At 34.0% G+C, this 21,159-nt stretch overlaps 2 protein-coding genes across 3 annotated transcripts; one reads left to right on the forward strand and one right to left on the reverse strand.

Annotated features, from left to right (window-relative positions):
• Positions 1-320: 320 nt before the first annotated feature.
• Positions 321-7,421, forward strand: LOC127087901 (aminopeptidase M1). The gene is made up of 19 exons (XM_051028820.1): positions 321-658; positions 737-882; positions 1,153-1,255; positions 1,369-1,555; positions 1,648-1,741; positions 3,098-3,251; positions 3,383-3,487; positions 3,612-3,728; positions 3,990-4,103; positions 4,737-4,919; positions 5,024-5,309; positions 5,393-5,514; positions 5,594-5,691; positions 5,778-5,955; positions 6,041-6,155; positions 6,230-6,297; positions 6,409-6,483; positions 6,875-6,952; positions 7,089-7,421. The coding sequence occupies exons 1-19, from the start codon at positions 443-445 to the stop codon at positions 7,272-7,274; spliced, it is 2,625 nt and encodes an 874-aa protein (XP_050884777.1). The 5' UTR covers positions 321-442; the 3' UTR covers positions 7,275-7,421.
• Positions 7,422-8,443: 1,022 nt separating this feature from the next.
• Positions 8,444-12,283, reverse strand: LOC127087904 (protein phosphatase 2C 53). 2 transcript variants are annotated; one of them, XM_051028823.1, is made up of 6 exons: positions 12,059-12,283; positions 11,930-11,969; positions 10,437-11,709; positions 9,828-10,145; positions 9,629-9,734; positions 8,444-9,153 (listed from the first exon to the last, which is right to left on the reverse strand). In XM_051028823.1, the coding sequence occupies exons 3-6, from the start codon at positions 11,316-11,318 to the stop codon at positions 8,819-8,821; spliced, it is 1,641 nt and encodes a 546-aa protein (XP_050884780.1). In that variant the 5' UTR covers positions 11,319-11,709; positions 11,930-11,969; positions 12,059-12,283; the 3' UTR covers positions 8,444-8,818. The 2 variants fall into 2 exon arrangements, with proteins under 2 accessions (XP_050884780.1, XP_050884779.1); XM_051028822.1 differs by having other exon boundaries at positions 11,930-11,972.
• Positions 12,284-21,159: the final 8,876 nt, after the last annotated feature.

Below are 21,159 nucleotides of genomic sequence, written 5' to 3' on the forward strand. Positions count from 1 at the left end.
AACCACTCTCAATAAAAATTAATTTATTCTAAGAGATAAAGATAAAAGATGAAATTCAAACACCATTTTATTAATATCTATTTGCGTTCAATAATTTATTTTCTCTCTTATTTTTTCCATAAATAACAATATAAATTGTTTTTACACCTTTCTATAAAACATATGTTATAAAATATAAACATTTAATTTTTTTAATAAGTGTGAAAAAATTGATTCTTGCTTAGGGAGGGAGTAATTAATCCATTTAAGAACAAGAGTACACGTTAGAGAAACTTATACTTAACCCATGATACAAGAGTACAAGTTAGACAAACATAACGACGTCGTATTGATTAGTTCATCATCACTACAAGTACTAAGAGTTGGACCCGTCTGTATTGTGTGTCAATTCGAATCATTAACCGAACAAATTTATTCCTCTGTGTCTCTCTGTCGCATCAAGATGGATCAGTTCAAAGGACAACCTCGTCTCCCCAAATTCGCTGTTCCAAACCGTTACGACATTAGGCTTAAACCCGACCTCATCGATTGCCGTTTCTCCGGTTCCGTCGCCGTCAATCTCGACATCATCACCGCTACGCATTTCATCGTTCTCAATGCCGCCGAGCTCACCGTCGGTAACAATGCCGTTTCATTTACCAACCGTGATTCCTCCAAGGTACTCTCATTTCTCAACTCTTTTTCGTCAACTATCAATTTTTTTATTTATTTAGGATCGATGAATGTCTTTTTGTAGGTTTTCAAACCTACGAAAGTTGAATTATTTGAAGATGATGAAATTCTGGTATTGGAGTTTTCCGAGGAAATACCTATTGGATTGGGTGTATTGAATATTCAGTTTGAAGGAATATTGAATGATAGAATGAAAGGTTTTTACAGAAGGTAACTGTTTTTTTAAGCTATTCCTTTTGCTTGCTTGATTTCAAAGTTCCAGTAACAAGTTCAGACTAAAATGATTTTCTGGATTGATGCTTTAATCTGCATTTGATTTGACCACTGATTCGTAAAAAGTTTTCAAAGTAGGGACTAATTTGAGTCAAATTTAAGTAGGGATAGAGCTTAACAAGTTGGGATTTTACTGGTTTTTAAATTGTTTGTTTGAGAACCCTATTGGTTACCATACATCATATGAACATGCTTATTTATATGCAGCAAATATGAGCATAATGGTGAGAAGAGGAATATGGCTGTTACACAGTTTGAACCAGCTGATGCCAGACGATGCTTTCCTTGTTGGGATGAACCTGCTTGCAAGGTTTGTATCTATTCCCTGACTTTTCCCTTTTTCCTTTTTGTTTGTGGTAAGACCGTAACTAATCATGAATGCCTTGAGGTTTGGATGACTATTCATTGTGATTAATATTGCAGGCCACTTTCAAGATTACATTGGATGTGCCTTCCGACCTTGTTGCTCTTTCCAACATGCCAGTTGCTGAAGAAAAAATTGATAACAATCTCAAAACTGTTTCATATCAAGAATCACCAATCATGTCAACATATTTGGTTGCTGTCGTCGTTGGTTTGTTTGATTATGTGGAAGATCACACTCCCGATGGTAAAGTCATGTTTGCTATGCACATTTTAGTTATTGCCCTTATTTTTTAGTTCTGACTTTCCCTTTTGTTCTTGAATTTAACCTCTCTACAGGGGTCAAAGTCCGAGTGTATTGTCAAGTTGGCAAGGCAAACCAAGGGAAATTTGCACTTGATGTTGCTGTGAAAACTTTGGGACTATACAAGGAGTAAGCATTACAATCCTCTGTTTCCCTAGCAGGAATTTATCTATCACAAAAATTTCTGGTCTTTATTTATATTCAATTCCATTAATCCACCTTGTCGCGGCAAAACATGAAAAATTATATATTTTTGGGGGTCTCAAGTGACAACTACTTTACAAAAGAAGTGTGACCCAAAAAAAGAGAAAAACTGAAACAAGACCCAGTAACAAGCAGATGAGAGATGCCAAGCCACTTAAATACTCCATCAAGCATCCCATACTACTTTTCCGAGACTTAGGTACCCCATAATACCCAAGTACCTATATCATACCACCACCCCTGAGAGCTCACGTCCCGGTTGCTGACTCTACAACACTTTAATTGGCCTTTCCGAGTCAGCCCCATCTTAGGTGCCTCGGGTTGCTGCATTCTACAACACTTTAATTGGTCTTTCCGAGTCAGCCCCGCCATAGGTAGCCCTCTCCGAGCCAATCAGCTATGATACCAAATGATATGTATCCAAGCATTTGGGGACACTCCCTTAAAAGCTAGCTATCAAGGGATAAGAACCAATCAAGCCACTTAAATACTCCACCAAGCACCTTTCCAAGTCAGCCCCACTGTAGGTAGCCCTTTCCGAGCCACCAACAATCATCTCTGATACCAAATGATATGTATCCAAGCATTGAGGGAACCCTCCCTTAAAATCTAGCTATCAAGAGGGAAGTGCCAATCAAGCCACTTAAATACTCCGCTAAGCATCTCATACTACTCAACGTGAGACTTGGGCACCCCATAATACCCAAGTCCCTATCAGTTTCTATGCACAGTTTGGTTTTCTATCCTCTCATTGCAAGTTTATGGCACACAACATCCTTTCTTGGTACGTTTGGCTTCCAAGCACCACTATCCACCCCCAAAGACTAACCGCCTAATATTAATGGGAAAAAGCCTTATTATGTAGACCTTTATATATATATATAAAGACTAACTGCCTATATTAATGGGAAAAAGCCTTATTTTATATATATATATATATATATATATATATATATATATATATATATATATATATATATATATATATATATATATATATATATATATATATATATATATATAAAGACTAACAGCCTAATATTAATGGGAAAAAGCCTTATTTATATATATATATATATATATATATATATATATATATATATATATATATCAAACCTTTTTGTGGCTGTTTATATGTAGTCTTTCTACTACCATATGACATTGCCGTCCTTCATATATTAGGTTTGCAAGTGGATAATGGTGGGTTATATATGTTAATCTTCATTTCATCTGCTCTTATTACCTATCATTCATTAGCCAATTAACTATGATAATCAACAGTTACTTCGACACTCCTTACACCTTGCCAAAATTGGATATGATTGCAATTCCTGATTTTGCTGCTGGAGCCATGGAGAATTATGGTTTGGTTACATACCGGGAGACTGCTTTGCTCTATGATGATCAGCATTCTGCTGCTGCTAACAAACAGAGGGTAGTTTTCTTTTCATAAAATTGTTTCTGTGTCAGAGGCTTAAGTTCCCCAATCTCAAATTCAAAACCAGTCTTTTTTATTAATAACCGGAGGATCAAAAATATTTCTTACATTCTTTGGTTGCTTTTAAGGTTGCAATTGTTGTAGCTCATGAACTAGCACATCAATGGTTTGGCAATCTTGTTACAATGGAGTGGTGGACCCATTTATGGCTGAATGAAGGTTTTGCAACATGGGTAAGTTTTGTGACTCACATCATATTATAAGCCGTACAGAGTCTTGTTATTTTTGGTGCTTTTTAATTTTTATAACTAATTGGCAGTTTTCCTTCGCTCTTTCGTCTTCTTTTGGTGTGGTCAGGTGAGTTATTTAGCTGCTGATGGCTTGTTTCCTGAGTGGAAAATATGGTCTCAATTTCTTCATGAAAGTGAGGCAGGTCTTAGACTAGATGGGCTTGCCGGATCCCACCCAATTGAGGTAATGTTTAGTCTCAGTTTTTCTTGGGTTCAGTTTGACTAAATAAGAAATTTGGCTCACTTTATCTGATCTGGAATTTCATGCAGATTAATTTTTCATGCAATGCATTGATTATATTATTAATTGTATATATGTGTGTGTCTGTATATATATATATATATATATATATATATATATATATATATATATATATATATAATACACAATTGAAAGTTAATTATATTGTCTGTCTATTTTTATCTTCGTAAACTATTTTTGCAGGTGGAGATAAATCATGCTCGTGAGATTGATGAGATATTTGATGCAATAAGCTATAAAAAAGGTGCATCTGTTATTAGGATGCTGCAAAGCTATCTTGGTGCTGAAAGCTTTCAGGTTGGTACTTAGCCTCTTACCACTTCCATAAAAACTGTATGTCCAATGCCAGATTTTATGGAATGAGAACCCACAGTGAACTGCTCATATGGGGATGATAAATTATACTCCCTTTGTTCCTTTTAGCTGTTGTTTTAAGGTTTTTTTACACATACCAAGTAAATAAAAAAAATTGTTATTTTTTATGGATCTTTTTATAATACCTTCAACCATGTATTATCTCATTCCAGTTATTTCTCTATGATAAATAGTTAAGTGTATGGTTGACAAAATAATAGTTAATGTTGCATTGAACTTTGAAAATGATAACTAAATAGGAATAAATTTTTCTACAAAAGCGACATTTAGAAGGGAACTAGGGAGTATCACTATTCACAGCATAAGTAAAATATTGTTGCCAGTTTTTTTATTTTCTCTCAACTTTGATTATTCACTATGAATGGAGTGGGCTGACTAAGTAGGTTGCACGGTGTAGTTGGCTGGGCATCTTGTATGTATTCAATGACTCATATACAGATGTACTAGAATTTGCGTATAGTACTAAATTATGCATGAACTAGAACATGGCCAAGCCAAGTTATATATTGCACTTTTTGTGATTAAATTCTCACATTGTTTTTTTTATCTAACCAGAGGTCACTAGCTTCATATATAAAAAAGCATGCTTGTTCAAATGCTAAGACTGAGGATCTATGGGCTGCACTTGAGGAAGGATCTGGTGAACCTGTGAATAAGTTAATGACCACATGGACTAAGCAGCAAGGATATCCTGTTGTATCTGTTAAAGTCAACAATCAGAATTTGGAGTTTGATCAGGTACCATTGCATCCAACCTTTTCATTAGTTTCTTGTCGTGATTATCTTCAGAGAAAACCCTTTATGTGTATTGTAACTTGGGAGCCTTGTATGTTTATCGGCAGTCACAATTCTTGTCAAGTGGTGCTCAAGGGGAAGGCCAATGGATTGTTCCAATAACATTATGCTTTGGCTCATATGACGTCCACAAAAATTTCCTCTTCCAAACAAAATCTGAAACACGTGATGTTAAAGAGTTACTCGGTTCCCCGATTACCGAAGACAGCAAATCTTGGATTAAAATTAATATGGAGCAGGCTGGTTTCTACAGGGTGAAATATGATGAGTTGCTTGCTGCTAAACTTAGATATGCAATAGAGAAAAAAATATTATCTCCATCAGACCGGTTTGGTAAATTAGATAATCTCTTAACAATTTAGTTCCAATGGTAGAAGAGGAAAATACTGATAATTTGTGAGTTACTACTTTGACAGGAATTTTGGATGATACATATGCACTTTGTAATGCTCGCAAAGAATCATTGACCTCCTTGCTTAACTTGATGGCAGCTTATAGGGAGGAAGATGATTATACTGTGCTCTCTAACCTGATATCAGTAATGCTTTCTTCCCAATATTGCTCATTAGTTACATAGGTTATTTATTGGATCTAATTTCAGTTCTCTTGTTTTACAGATAAGTTCTAAAGTTCAAAATATTGCAGCTGATGCAGTTCCAGACTTGCTAAATTATTTCAAACAGTTTTCTATTAATGTTCTCCAGTACTCTGCAGAGTAAGTTGGTTTATATTGCGGTTAACGATTTTTTTAAGGAATTAGAGTATTTCTGCTACAACTTTCCTGTTTATATTGCTTTGCAGGAGGCTTGGTTGGGATCCTAAACCAGGAGAAACTCATGATGATGCGTTGTTGAGAGGAGAAATTTTGACTTCCCTTGCTGAACTTGGACATGATCTGACACTGGATGAAGCAAGCAGGCGATTCCAGGCTTTCTTAGAAAACAAAAATACTCCACTTCTTCCACCTGATATAAGAAGGGTTCGCTGCAGCATCATTAGAAATTTTGAACATATGGAATCTTCTTATGTATTCTTCTTTTGATGACTTTTTTTAATGTTGGCAGGCAGTTTACGTGGCTGTAATGAAACGGGCAACCAAATCTAACCGCTCGGGTTATGAATCACTTCTGAAACTATACAGAGAAACTGACCTAAGTCAGGAGAAAACGCGTATTCTGGGTAATGAAATATCTTCAGTGAAGGCATAACACGGTATTTTTTAGGCTAGATACTAATATTTTCTATGCTTGTAGGCTCGCTGTCTTCTTCATCTGATCCAGACCTAATTCTTGAAGTTCTTAACTTTATGTTATCTTCGGAGGTATCTAATTTTAAGATATTATTTGAACTCATAATACATAATTAGATAAAAAAAAGTTGGCATATTATCATTATTAGTTTGGAGATTAATATGCTGTCACGCATGTACAAGGTCCGAAGTCAGGATGCTGTTTTTGGACTCGGTGTCAATCGGGAAGGAAGAGATGTGGCTTGGGCATGGCTTAAGGTATAAATAACATATCATAGTATTGCAGTAGTCATTTGGAGTGTGAAATATTTGAATAGAGATGAAGTGTACTACATTTTTTGGTTTAATTTTATAACTGTTAGATTCCTTTAAAGGTTTAGGAAATTGATCATTTGAAAAAGTTTAGTTTCATTGTTTATATTCGGAGAAAACTTGATCGTAGAACTAGAGTTTAAATACTTCCTTAAATCTCATACCAAGATTTCCTGTCATCTGTCATAGTTTATCTCTAAGCCTAAAGTGCATGCTAAGATTTACTCCGTGCTTTGATTTTGAAGAGAAAAAGCTGATGGAGATTATGAAGTCTATTTTGTGTTAACCGCATTTCTTTCTATCTTCAAGTCTTTTATGGTTCTTTAATTTTATACAGGAAAATTGGGAACACATCTCAAAAACTTATGGTTCTGGATTTTTAATAACTCGCTTTGTCAGTGCAACTGTCTCACCGGTTTGTCTTCTTCTCTTTGCTTTTTCCAATGTTTTTCTTAGCAAGTTTGACACCCCTTAATTCTGGAGTGTTGCATATAGTAATAGAATGCTCAATAATAATTCCGTTTTTTTTCTTCTGTTTTCTGTTGGCGCAGTTTACTTCCCTTGAGAAGGCAAAGGAAGTAGAGGAATTCTTTGATAGCCATCCTATGCCCGCGATTGTTAGAACTTTGAAGCAGAGCCTCGAGCGAGTTAATATAAATGCAAACTGGGTTCAGAGTGTTAAGAATGAAAAGGGTCTTGCTGATGTTATAAAGGAGTTGGCATACAGGAAATACTAGGCCATGCTTCCCCTTGTTTGAAGTGTAGTTTCATATAATAATAATGGTTATGACTTTTCCTTTCTATGCTATGCGACTTTCTGAGACATGCTGTGTCTTTCAAACTCCCGGAAACTAAGTAATAATAGTAGAGTTTCTTCTGTAGAACATGGTATGATAGTTTGTTTAAGGTGGACCATTTTCTGAATAATGCATTAGTGGACCAACTATAAAAACCGTGAGATATATAGTAATCTAGAGTGGACAGTAACCTTTGATTGAATTTCAATAATGCTTGTTGCTGTTCAAATTAAAGAGAATGACAAGGACATACACAACACCCACTTTATTTTGCGTTTCTATTTTGTCAAAGTTTCAGAATTATTATGCTAAGAATATGCTATCAAATCCATATAGCCCATTCACCAAAAATGTCCATGTCCATGTCCATAGATCAGCATTATTGTGGCCAAGGATGGTCCTACTAGTGTACTAATATCTTATGGATCTGCAAGTCAATGCTTATATGAAAATGAGATAAAATTCTAAGTGTTTGTTTGAACTTTTTCCCTTGCAAGTTTCAATCATGTATTTCTAGAAAGGAAAATAAGTCCAAAATCCATATTATGGGTATCTTTATTAATTAATGCAACAATAAAGTAGCTGGGTTTAGTGACAACTCTTGGCAAACAAGATAGTTCATTAGTCATTTTCATCCACTTTTATTCCATTGCAAAACATGAAAGAATGACACTGGCAGACAAGTAGGACCTTTTATCTTGTCTTATTGCTTGCGGCAATCAGAATCAGAACAGCAACATTCTTAGATATTTATGGAATCATCAATCATAATAACCACATAAAAGCTTAATAAAAAGCCTTGTAATAAATATTGCTTCACCACAAGCATGCTGAATATTTCGGAGTTTTTTAGTAAGCAAAATATCTTATGTTATCTCCAAGTGCACCTGTTTTTGATATAAGAAACTTTGGCTGCAGCTATACCATCTACCATCATCATTACAGTTCAATCTCAGACTCAGTCACGATCAAATTATATGAATCCACTGCACAATGCACAAGTAGGGCTTGAAAATACAAGTGTTCTCGTGTTCATATATCCAAAGAAACATGGTGATATGAGTTTACTATTGTGAAGTATAACAGAAGATTATGACTGAAAATCACAGTTGAAAACAACAATGCCAAATAGCTACCACTTTTATATAAACAGCACAGGTGAAAACTATATGAAGCAGATACCTCAGAGCCTTTGTTCTCTAAGAGGCTTAAAATCGAATACAATATGCTGACGCTGAGTCGCCGACACATGTGAAAGACACATAATCCTATATCTACAATAAGCAGCAAAGATTTACATAGCCCCAATGCAGCAGCGTACAATGAAACTCTTAATCAATTGAGTGTTCTAACAAAAGGGGAATCTATCATTTAGTGCAGAGTGCTCAATCTATGCGCCCAGATGAAAAATTACTGAGCCAAACTATAATGGATTGAATTCAGCTTTTATGTATTCAAACACCTAAGAGCAGTTCATTAAACAATCATGTTTTACTCTTAAATTTTCGTTGAGCTTTCAAATCTACCACGATGACAGTGATGTTATCCTTGCTTCCTTTTTGCGAAGCACGGTTTGATAGGTATTCTGCAGCTGCCTGTGCAGCAGGATCGATTCCCTCTCCCCTTACTGATGACAGCTCTGAGCCATTTTTCTTATGCCAGAGAAGTATGCGCCTACGAGCTAAGTCGCATGCCTCTTCATTCGTCATGACATCCCACAAGCCATCACTGGCTAGAATGAGACATTCATCGTCTTTTGCACGAGGGAGGAATGTAACTTCTGGTTCAGGAATAATCCATGGCTTCAAATATCTATCACCTGAAAGCCAGAAGAACGATGAGCAAAAACGTTTTAGTTGAACTAACTAAGTATCATACAAGCCTCAGTTGCAACTTAAGAAACATTTTATAACGGTGAATGTTTGAAGTCGCATAAAGATCTTCTGGCTTTAATGGAATACTATTAACGGTGAAAAACATTTTATTCATCACACAAGCCAATGCACTGGTAGGAAAGAGATATCCAACAAAACTTCTTTATTCCAGATAGAAATAAACTATTCTGAACTACAACTTTGAAGAATCACGTACTGTGTAAAATAAATGATATGCATCACAAAACACTAAAATTAGTAATTTTCGCAATCTTGATATGAACAACATCCCATACAATATATAACGATGTAATGTACCACCTTTTCCATTCATTCATAAACTAAGATGTATATCATACAGATGCACTGGGAAGGAAGTCAAATAGAAACCTCTAATTAAGCTGAGGATTTAGTACATACCAATAGACCTTGACATTGCAAGAACCCCGAATACACGATGACCATTCCATTGTATTACCTTGCCACCAGCTGCCTCTATTCTTGCATATTCATCATCTCGATTTGGCTACCATATCACAATCAGACACCAGTTTATGTAAATCAGTAAATAGTATTTTCCCCAAAGAATGTGCAAAACTATAATTGGAGGTATGCTTACTTTATGATCCACAGATAAAGCCATGGGTTCTTTTCCACGGCACAAAACCGCTCTGGAATCACCACAGTTTGAAACTATAATATGGGATGAACAAACAATAGCTACAACAGCGGTGGAACCAACAGTTTCTGGTGCAACAGGTTCACAATTGACTTTCCCCCCAACTTCATTATCAACCTTCAAAAAACAATTAGTGAAAGCTTTTTTCCATAAAGCTTGACAATCATCCTTGGGGCCTCCAAGTCTTAGACCTTCCTTGAACAATTCTACTTCCTCGGCTAAAGCCAAATGCATACGATCACGACAATAATTTGCCACCTAAACAAGAAAGCAAGCTCAATGTGAAGATTTACAGACAGAAAAATGCTAAAAATTGGAGACAAGAATCACAATTATGTCATGTTTTCATAAATAGCTTAATAAGGCGTTTATAGCAACAACAAAAAAGTCAAATTGTTTTCATAACAGCTATCTTTAAGTATTTACATATATAAGTTTAAAACAACTTATGCACATGTCTTAAGTTATTTCTCACAAGTGTTTATGTCAATAAATAAGCTCATATAAGTCAAACCCATACAGACCCTTAAAACAAATAATTTTTTTTACCTGAGAGCCACCGTGGCCATCATATACTCCAAAGAAATGAACTGTCTGCTGATTAAAATCCTTGTTAATTCCATCATATTTCCTGTTACCATTTAGCATTTGAATAGGAATTTTCAACATCCGAGGTACAATTGCAACAGCATCTTCCATCTCAGGTCTTTTTCCACACAAAGATGTAAATCCCCAAAGTGGGGTACAATCCAATTCAAAAACACTCCGACCGACTGTTCCACCCACCCCTTTTTCAAGAGGTGGTTGATGAAGAACAGCTGTAGTAGGCCTTGGGACGGACCTAACTCCTGTTTCGTCTCCAAGGCTCGGTGCTGCAGCAAGGGGTTCGCTCATAATATCTGCCTCCAGATTTGAATCGTCAAAAACAGCAGCGCTAGCAACAACTTCGACAGAAGAGATGTTCTTATCTATGTCCATGGAGTCCATCGAACTCCTTGTCCTAAAATCTGAGTTATCTTCCGAGCTGAAGAACTCATCTCCACAAACACTACTATTCTCACTGGCTATTGATAGAGTGCTGTAAATAATCGGATCTCCTTCTAATGATAATGAATCATCCTCATCAACTTCTGGGACTAAAAGTTCATCGCTACCTTGAGATATCATATTCAACAAAAGAATTTCCCCTTCCCTCCCATGCAAAGGTGGTGCGACTGCCGAAACACCAACCTCATCGTCCAGATTGTCATCAATATGATCCTCCTCAGAACCTAAAAAACTATCAGCGGATATCGTAGTTATAGCATTTGATATCAGCTCTGCATTTGCCATCAACTTAAGTCTCGAAACATCCATATGAGTAGCTATAGTTGGATTATCACACACTGAATTACTTGCTCTTAATGGCACTGCAACCGACATTTCTTCCATCAGAACCTTTGTCTAAGTAATACAAAAAGTCACAATCCCACCCTTCTAATATCACACAGCTAGCCATATTTTCACTGATTCCCCAATCGATTTTCCAATCGAAAACAATCCAAGAACACGGGGAGTAAATTCTACAAGACGATTTTTCATATCTAAGAAAAAACAAACTCAATCATCCAAAGCATGGACTAGTTAAAACCATTCGGCGAAACTCAAATTCAGATCTTGCCAACAACAGTCCATCTGAACTTCCATTTATCGATAATTTGACCAAAAATAGCTCTACCTTACAGCTTTCCAAATACTACCTTACTCCCATCTGTCTATCTGTGTAAACTCTAGTGAAAAACAAACTGCTTGAAAGCTGAAACTTGAAAGAAACAAACTTTATCTGTAAAAAAAAAAAAGATTGCACCAAATAAAAAGAGATTAAATCCTCAAAAACTTATAGATAGATAGATACATATATATATAAAATCATACAAGAAAGAAAGAAAAAGAAACCCAAGACCCTAAAAAGATAAAAACACCATTTTTCCACATAAAATAACCAATTGCCTGGATCTGAGCTAACAATTATACAATAAAAGAAAGGTAAAAGATTTCATTACCTAATTAGATTCTTTCTCGAGTTCACTAATTCTGAATTTCCTGCTGAAATTGATACATGAAACCATTAATTAGATTGAAGAAATTAACATAGAATGAAGAAAAGATGAATTTTGATGATGTATGCATACCTGGGTGGGTGAGAGTTGGAATCGCCAGAGAGGAATTGGAGAAGAAGAAGAAGAAAGAGAGAGAAAAAATAATAATAAAAAAAGAAACTTTTTAATGAAAGGAAAATGGGTTGAAAAGAGAAAGGAGAGGGACACGTGTCGAGTATTGAGGAAGGTGTTAAAGCATCTCCACCCATCCATCCATTACCAATCAATCGTCACTATATTTTTATTTGTTGTGAATGGATTCATATTCATATGCAACGCAACAGTGCATTATGTTTTTTTGTTTTGTTAATACTGCTATATATATACGGTAACATAATGTCACTAATAATGTCAACATCAAGGATGAATATTGTTATTATCATATACGGAGAAAGGAAAAAGATAATATTTTACTTAACATGAAAAAGGTAGGATTGATGGTTAAAAACTAAAGGCCAAAGATGTTTTAAAGGCAATAGAGAACCATCGATTTAACATACATGTACTTGTCAAAAAAGCACACTAGTGTGTGAACTTCTGAACTATGGTTTTAAAACCACGGATGTGGTTGTACGTGTTGTGATTGTATTTATTGTGGTTGTTGTGATATGTATTGCGATCGTTCGTAACGTGAATTTTAATTGAGAGGAGTTTGAAATATATGGTTAAGAAATACTAGATATTAATATTTTTTTTATTACATAGGAACTAAATTGAGTTTGAGATTTCTTAAATTTTAAGTTTTAATGAAAATATTTGAAGAAATCTGGGCGAAATTGTCTGATGTGATTTCTAATGACGGTCAGACGCGTTGTTTTAATCCACACCGCAATTGCGGTTCAATGCGGTTGCAGAGACTACCATATTAGCAATATTGTGTGTGCAATTGCGGTTGTGGGCTACAATTTTAAACCATGCTCTAAACTAGTAGGATGACCAGAAACCGTAGTATTTTTCTGGTGGTGAGAGCTTATCCGCGGTGGCGAAAGGTCTTGTTTGGTGGTGTTTATGGTAATGAGAGAGAGAGTTAGCTCACATGATGTGAAAAACTCTTGGGTTATGCGTTATTCTGGGTAAGTTATGATTTGTTTCTCAACCATAAGGTTTAGGTATTTATAAAGGCACTTTAGGCCTATGGTTTCTTTGGGAATGATAATCGTTCACTCAGTCAATGTTGGACCGTTGAATTTCTATTTCATAAGAAGATGAGAGTAAACTATTGATAATGATTTCTCTCTGGCCGAGGAATATCTTTTATCACGTTTCCCATGATTGGGAGAGTAAGGAGCATTCAGTGCGAGGCAAACCTTAATGGTGGGCGACAAATAAGAGTCTCACCTTAAGGGATATTGACATCCCCTTACCCTTAAAAGGTCTTTTACAAATATATCACCATATAGTGCGAGGCAGTCCCTAATGACGGACGGTGGATATGAGTCGCATCTTAAGGGAGATTGGCACTCTATTGCTCTTAAAAGATCTTTTACAAATATATCACCACACAGTTTCTAAAGCACAAGGGCTTTGATAAACGTCAAAGCACTTTAAACAATAAAGCGTTTGAGGTGTTTGTCTAAGGGGCCCCAAGTCTCTCAGGCGAGACGTTGAGTCCCTTAGGCGGGACTTCAAGTTAGATCCTGGACGAGGAAACTCTGTGTTACTTGGGCGCGACGCTTAGATGAGCCTGTTTTGATGGGTCTCTCAGTTCCTCAGAAGAGATTGTATCTTAAGCCTCGACGGGTGAGACTCAAAGTCCCTCAAACAAGGTGTTTAGCCCCTTGGGATGGACTTCTATCAATCCCTCATACAAGACTTTACTTAAAGTCTCTTAGGCCAGACTTCAGTTGTACTCCTTTGGATATACTTTAGGTTAGTTCTCGTTCGAGGAAACTCTAAGTTACTTGATTAGTGTATTTTAATACACAATATTTTACTTTGTGCTACGACAATTTTATAACTTCTTGCATTATTTATACTACTTTTAATACGTCAATTTTATTTATTTTGCTTATTTTTAGAATAAACTATAATTTGATATCTTCTCACTATGTAGATCATAATTAGAGCTATGAGATTTTGTTTGACGTATCCTAGTATGGGTTGGAAAGCTAAGAAAAAGAGCTATAAGTTTTATGTTGATGTTATAAGCCAATTCGGAGTGCAGAGGATTCAAATTATCAGTTTTCGTTCCGGACTTTATAAATATAAATTAGTTAGCTTTGGGTAAGCTTATGTTTTTCGTGTCGTTACTCTTAAAACCCAATTTTCTTTATTATTTAAGTTAAACTCAGCATTAGGGAAAGTTAGACAATTTATAGGAATTAGAGAGAGTATTAGGATTACATGACCGGCTAAACTCCAAGGCTAATATACTTTTTGTGAATTTCATCAAGACTTTGAGGTTATTATATTATCAGTTTTATTCAATTTCTTTCAATCATGTTTTGTGTATTCTTGTTTGCTTAATTCGAGTTGCATATAATAATGTTTATTAAATTTGATCGATGCATGTTCCTTAACTCCGCGTGTTAACTTAGCTTATTCATTAACTTCGTTCGATTATCAGCCGTCATGCTTAATGCGGAAAATATAAATATAATTCACATAGTGTTGATCACATTTGTTAATCGATACTATAATCAAATAGTAATTGAATTCGCTTAGGAAATTGGTGATATAATACCCGATGATAAGTCTGAAATTACTGAGTCAGTAGATTAATTTGTTGATCATAATTGTAATCATTTTCTTTATTTTGAATTGTTTAAAAACCTATGATTCCCTTTTTTGTCTCTTTCCTTTGTTTAAATCAACTTAGAGTCCTTGCGATACGACTCGAGTGTCGCTTCCTTATTCTACACTTTATTTACTCATTTTTTACTCGTGTGCGATAACAAATCAAATTGGTGTCATTGTCGTGGACTCTCTGTTAATGTTAGTTAATTTTAGAATCTTGTTTAGAGTCTTGTTTTCATTTTTGTCTTTGTTTGTTGATTTTCAAGGTTGCATTATAGTGATAACTATCTCAACCTATCAGATGACTTTGTAAGTCACTGTTTCGAATTGCTTCGAAATTTTTCCATAAAATTAGAAAAAAAAATCAACAAATAGTACTCCCTTTGAAAAGACTTCTAATGACCCTCAAAATTGCTAGTTCCTTTTTTTCTATTTTATTTGATATTTTTAAAAAATCCAATTTTTTTTTTAGATTCTTTAGTTGATTTTATTTGATTTTTAGTCATATTTTCATAATTTTTATATTTTATTTTAATCGCAATTCTATTTTTCCATTATTTTTCTTAATAGGGATATTATTGCCATTTTTGTAATTTTTGCATTGTAGTGCTTTCTGATTTTATTTGATTTTATGTTGATTATGTATTAATTTGATTTTGAATTTTATTTTATTAGTGATTTTATTAGGCATATTTGATAGTGACTTATTAGATTTTGTGTTGATTCAATTCTTATTATATGGAAAAATTTCGGAGCAATTTAAAATAGTGGCTTATAAAGTCACCTGATAGATTGAGATAGTTACCACTATAATGCAACCATGAAAATCAACAAAAAAAGACAAAAAAAATCTAAGAAGAATATAAACTAGGATTCTTAAATTGTCTAAAATCAATAGGGAGTCCCGACAACAACACAAAGTAAAGTATGATAGGGTATCAAAGTAAATTTAAACTTAACATCAAAAATATATTAAAAATAATGAAAATAATGCAAGAAATTATAAAATTGTTGTAGCACAAAGTAAAGTATGATGTATTAAAATACATTGATCAATTCTCTCACACTTGAACTTTGTCACTCTGAGCAAAATTCTAACTTAAAAATAAATACAAAACTAAAAACGAGAAACAAGAACAAAAACAGGATATGCAATTTAAAATACTTTCAGGATCACATAGGGGTAAATAAAATCCTCATTCTAAGCTTCAAGGAAATGACATTTGTGAGTAACTTCATGTGACAATCAAAAAAATAAGAGGATAATTTACCAAAGAATACATAAAAATTGGCAAGATCCTCACATGATATAATATTCTATCACTCTTAAGTGTTTAGGTTATCTGTTTACACTCAAAGTACATCATGAAAGTTAGAACTATCATAAGCTTGAAAATACTATAATATCTACATTTGAAATACATGTACACAAAAATCAAAAGGACTTTATTTGTGTTATAACCTGGCCAAGATAATGGTGAGATAAATACTAAAGGATACTAAGCTAAAATCTAAAGGAACAAAAGATAATTGAAAGGAACTACGGGAGTTGAACTAAAGAATATTTCATTCACTTTCAAACAACTTCATTATATAGAAATATGAATATAATTCATTATATATGTTTGTCTAGAGCTGCAGATTGGTTTGTTTATATCATTATATGTGTTTGTGCTAGAGTTGCAGATTGGTTTGCTTATTACATCCGTACCTTTACTCATTTATCTCTATAGCATATACTTTTTATTGTTCTTGTTTGCATTTAAGTCTTTTTAAATGTGTATTACTAATCATGTGCATTTGAGCATTTGTATAATTGCTCATGCATTATTTATGTTTGATAATTCATTCATTTACATAATAGTTTTGACCACTTAATTGTTTTGTGATGAATGTTGGTGTTGCATATTGTCGTACCTCGAAAAATGAGAACACGGCCTCGCGAAGCATAATCACACGCTCATAAAATGGACTTAACAGAGTCACCACTAAACTTTATTTATTCCCAAAGAGGGAAAAGGAAAATACCGATAAAACCCCTAAAAGAATGAAAATGATTACTTGTCGTTGCAACCAAATCAGGGTTCAGAAGTCGATTATACAAGGAGAAAGTATTAGCACCCCTCACGGTTGTTGTACTCAACAAGAATCATTTGGTTAGTTGTGTGCATTAATGTTAGCCTGAAATTTTAGGCTTCTCAAGTTATTGAAAGCAAAAAAGGGACAAAAGGTTTTATTTTTTTATTAGGGTGTAAAAAGAAAAAGGAAAATATTTTTGGATTTTCTATTAATGTGTCTGACAAGATTTTGAATCTTGCTCCTACGTATCTCTGGGTGTAGTAGAGAACTCAAGACATGCGTAGTTTTGGGTAGAAAGTATTTTATTTTTTGGTCAATTTTAGCTAAAGTTATTTTGTCTCAATCGACGAAAAAAACATTGCTTGCTACCCAAAACAAGTGAGGAGCGGACGTTTGCATCACATTGAATGAGTTTCTAGGTATCAATATTCACGAGAAAATACCACTTATCTCAACTCAACGATGGTAGATGAAGTATTACTTGACATCATCTTAAGATATAATGTCTTTCGTTTTTGAAAATGGTTTAACGGTTGGGCCAAGAGGCAAAAATATTTGAATGTGTTTGATGAATTTTTGGGTTTGAAAGACGAGTATTTATGATTTGCAAGCTCTTACAATTTTGATCTAATACTCGAGACTACAACTTGACTTTTTATCCCGATAATCTTTTTCTTCCAATTTTGTTATGAAGATGGTCAAAGTTGTTAAGGGTTAGTTATTTTCAATTTATTTGGAAAAGGAACTTGACGTTGGATCAAACTTTTTATTGACAATTATGAAAAAGTTTGAATTGGTTTTAGGGTTTTGAAAATGATTTGCAGATGAAGTAAAGTGAATGGAAATGATTGGTGGTTTGTCTTAAGAAATGTGGCTCGATGTTGAATCGAGTGCTTTATAATTTTTTGTTCTTTTTGAAAAGTTTTGATTTTATATTTAGGTTTTTTACCTATTATCTATTTAATTATTATTCTACGTAATAAATAAAAGAGAAAGCAATAAAGAAATAAATACACAATTACAAATAAAGGGTGGAGGATACATTTTAAAAATTGGAGGATAATGATGAAATAAAATAAATAAATAATAAATATAAGAAATTGAAAACTAAATAAACAAACATGCAAATAATGACAATTATAAAATCAAAACAAAATTACTTCAAAAAGAAAAACAAAATTATATATTTTATTTTACTTAGATTTTTTTTTAGATTAAGATATTATTATATTCTTTATATTTTTATATAGATATAAAAAGCAAATTACAACTAAGTTCCTATCATATAAAACTCAATAAATAAAATAAAAATAAACTATCATTTTAAAGGAATCTAATCCCTCTTTATATATATACATATTTTGAAGGGAAAAAATTTATTATTATATATTCTAAAGTTAGGAGATCTTACTTTATTAAAAAGATAAAATTTAAATAAAGAAAATATTTTTTTACCATTTTTGTTTTGATATATTCAAAAAAAAACTTAAATTAAATTTAATAAAAAGGTTGGTTCTATTTTATATTTATTTCATTTTTTCTAAAAGAAACCAAATAAATGAAAAGGAAGTTGGGCCTAGGGCAGAAGGGTTATGAAGTGGAAAATTTTACCTTGTACCCCTACAATTAATCTCATACCCCTACAAAAATTTAAAAATTCCCATTTTACCCTTAATTGGTTTTAACCAATTTACCATTTCATTTTTACCATTCGGTTGAAAATTGCAAAAATTACACTTTCACACCCCTCGCACCGGAACTCCTACAAAAAGACTTCCGGTATGTATTTTTCCAAACCGGAAGACTTTAGGAAAGACTTCCGGAACACAAAAATAAACAAACCGGAACACTTAAGGAAAGAGTTCCGGTTCATATAAAAAAAAATTCAAAAAAATTTGCATACTGGAACTCTTCTCCAAAGAGTTCCGGTATGCATTATGTGTGTTCCGGAAGTCTTTCCTAAAGTCTTCCGGTACGTTTTTTTTTTTTTTTTTTTTTTTACAGAAATGGAAAATCTTCCCAAAATATGTGTAGATACTACTGATGCGTTTATGACGACGGAAAGATTTGGTACACGAGAAGAGGTTATCAGATGGATTAAAAAGGTTGGAATCGACAATAAAGTAACTGTTATTATCAGTCGTTCAGATACTGAAACAGGGAAGAGAGGGAGAAGTAACAAAATAATATTTGGTTGTGATAAAGGTGGGAAACACAAGATTAGTGATAGTGGTACCCAAAGTGCGTCCAAGAAATGTGGATGTCCATTTAAAAAGGCTCGTACTTCACCAAAAGAGACGTATCGTACGGCCCTCCTGGATATCCAGTCGGCTCAGCTGCAGCTGCAGATGAAGATGCACCCCGGTCTAACGTGCGGACTGGAATCCGGCCATCTGCACCTCTTCTTCGAACCACTGCAAAAATAATGTTAAAAAAAATAATTAAAATTAAAAAAAAAAAAAAAAACGTACCGGAACACTTCCAAGAAGAGTTCCGGTTAGCAAAAAAAAACAAAAAGCCTTCCGGAACACTTTCTTAAAGAGTTCCGGTATACATCAACCAAACCGGAAGTCTTGAAGAAAGTGTTCCGGTATACAAGTATACAAACCGGAAGACTTTCTAAAAGACTTCCGGTTCAGTGTCCATTATAGACAACAAACCGGAGCTCTTTAGAGAAGTGTTTCGGTATACAAATATCCAAACCGGAAGACTTACTCTTAAGTGTTCCGGTATACAGTGCAAAAACGCCAAATATTTGTCTTCTCCGGAAGTCTTCAACGAAAATGGTAAAAAAAAATTGAAAGGGAAAATATACCCTATTTATATGAGGGTATTTTGGTAAAAAAAAATTTAATGTAGGGGTATGGGTACAATTGTAGGGGTATAGGGTAAAATTTTCTATGAAGTGGCGGGTTATAGGTTTGTTGGCCCGGATCCGAATCATGAAGCCAAGTTAAAAAAAAAGAACTTTAATATGTTCCAAAATAGTCACTCCTCGTTTTCTTAGGAAACACGCTCGTCAAACTCACCTCAAGAAAAATATCAATTATCACGATCTCTCTTTCTCTCTTCTAAAATCGCATCTCGTATCCGCTATTTAGTTTGCATAAACTGCCATTTTTGTCCTAAACAAAACTCTCCCTAATCTCTCTTCTCTGTAATTGAGATTTAAAGAAAACAAGCTAGTAAAATCCCCTGGTAAACAAATCGAAATTAACCTAAAAAACTAAGTCCTCTCAAACACGACGCCAAACATGTTATGGAAAATATATCAACATCAAAATGCACACAACAAAAACTGAATCGTAGATAAAAGAAAGAAACAAAAAAGAGGAGGCCCGAGACGAACGAAAATGGTTACAGCCTCAAAGCAAGTATGCAGATGAGAAAGAAGGTAAAAAACAAGCTACCTATTTGAGGAACAATTTCAACGCAAATACCAGGTAATATTGCTCTTTTTGATTCCACTGCTTCTTCTTTTTGCTTGCGTGTATGACTCTTATGTTGTTTCTACCGTTTGTTATCAATTCACTAGGACCCCTTACTTATCAGTGTATCTTTCTGTTTCTCTTAACGTACTCTTTCTTGAAAGTGGTTAGTTTTTTTTTACAATGCAATGCGTTATGGTGTAGCTAGGTTTTTTTTATGATGTTCAGATTTGCTGGGATATCTGTTGTTTAATGGCTTCCTCTTGGGTTACTTTTTCCTCCTTATTTTGGTATTCTATTAATGTTGGTTTTATATAGTGAAGATTGGGGTTTGAGATGTATGTTTGCTGCAAAAAAAAAGATGAGAATGGAAATGGTCTACTATGCTTTCTAAGATGCCATATTGATCTTGCCATTTTAGTGTAAGCTTAGGATGTGTCTAAAACATGTAATGTTTTGCTTTGCACATTTCTATTTTAGCTCTTTGCTCGGTACTTTCTTTCCATAATTATGCTACCTTGCTACTTTTTTTCTGCTTGCATAGAACAAAACAAGTGCCTAAATGGTGTATGAGGTGTTGCACTATGTTGCTACTTGGGTTGGATTTTTGATGCTCCATTATTCATGACAGCAAGCCACAACAACATATGGAACTCAAAGTTGAGAGTATCCATTTGAGAAAGACAACCTCCCCCCCCCCCCCCCCCCTTTTTTTTAATTAATTTAGAAATTGATGTAAATAGCACTTATGTATTATGTAAAATAAATAAATGAGAGATTAATCTTTATAACAAAATGCTTGCTTAATCTAATGGTGTTTAAATATTTGACTTGTCTATCCCATTTAATCTTGAAAATTGTAACACAAAGATAAAGCTTCAAATCTATTTC

The sequence above is a fragment of the Lathyrus oleraceus genome, chromosome 5, assembly GCF_024323335.1.
Source record: "Lathyrus oleraceus cultivar Zhongwan6 chromosome 5, CAAS_Psat_ZW6_1.0, whole genome shotgun sequence".
Lineage (NCBI taxonomy): Eukaryota > Viridiplantae > Streptophyta > Magnoliopsida > Fabales > Fabaceae > Lathyrus > Lathyrus oleraceus.

Bases quoted from the DNA above. Each gene is read 5' to 3' on its own strand.
- LOC127087901 (XM_051028820.1), top strand. From the start codon at position 443: ATGGATCAGTTCAAAGGACAACCTCGTCTCCCCAAATTCGCTGTTCCA. The intron at 4,920-5,023 runs GTACCATTGCAT...GTTTATCGGCAG, and splicing joins AGAATTTGGAGTTTGATCAG to TCACAATTCTTGTCAAGTGG. The intron at 5,310-5,392 runs GTAAATTAGATA...CTACTTTGACAG, and splicing joins ATCTCCATCAGACCGGTTTG to GAATTTTGGATGATACATAT.
- LOC127087904 (XM_051028823.1), bottom strand. From the start codon at position 11,318: ATGGAAGAAATGTCGGTTGCAGTGCCATTAAGAGCAAGTAATTCAGTG. The intron at 10,146-10,436 runs GTAAAAAAAATT...TTTCTTGTTTAG, and splicing joins ATGGCCACGGTGGCTCTCAG to GTGGCAAATTATTGTCGTGA. The intron at 9,154-9,628 runs GTATGTACTAAA...TCTGGCTTTCAG, and splicing joins TGCAATGTCAAGGTCTATTG to GTGATAGATATTTGAAGCCA.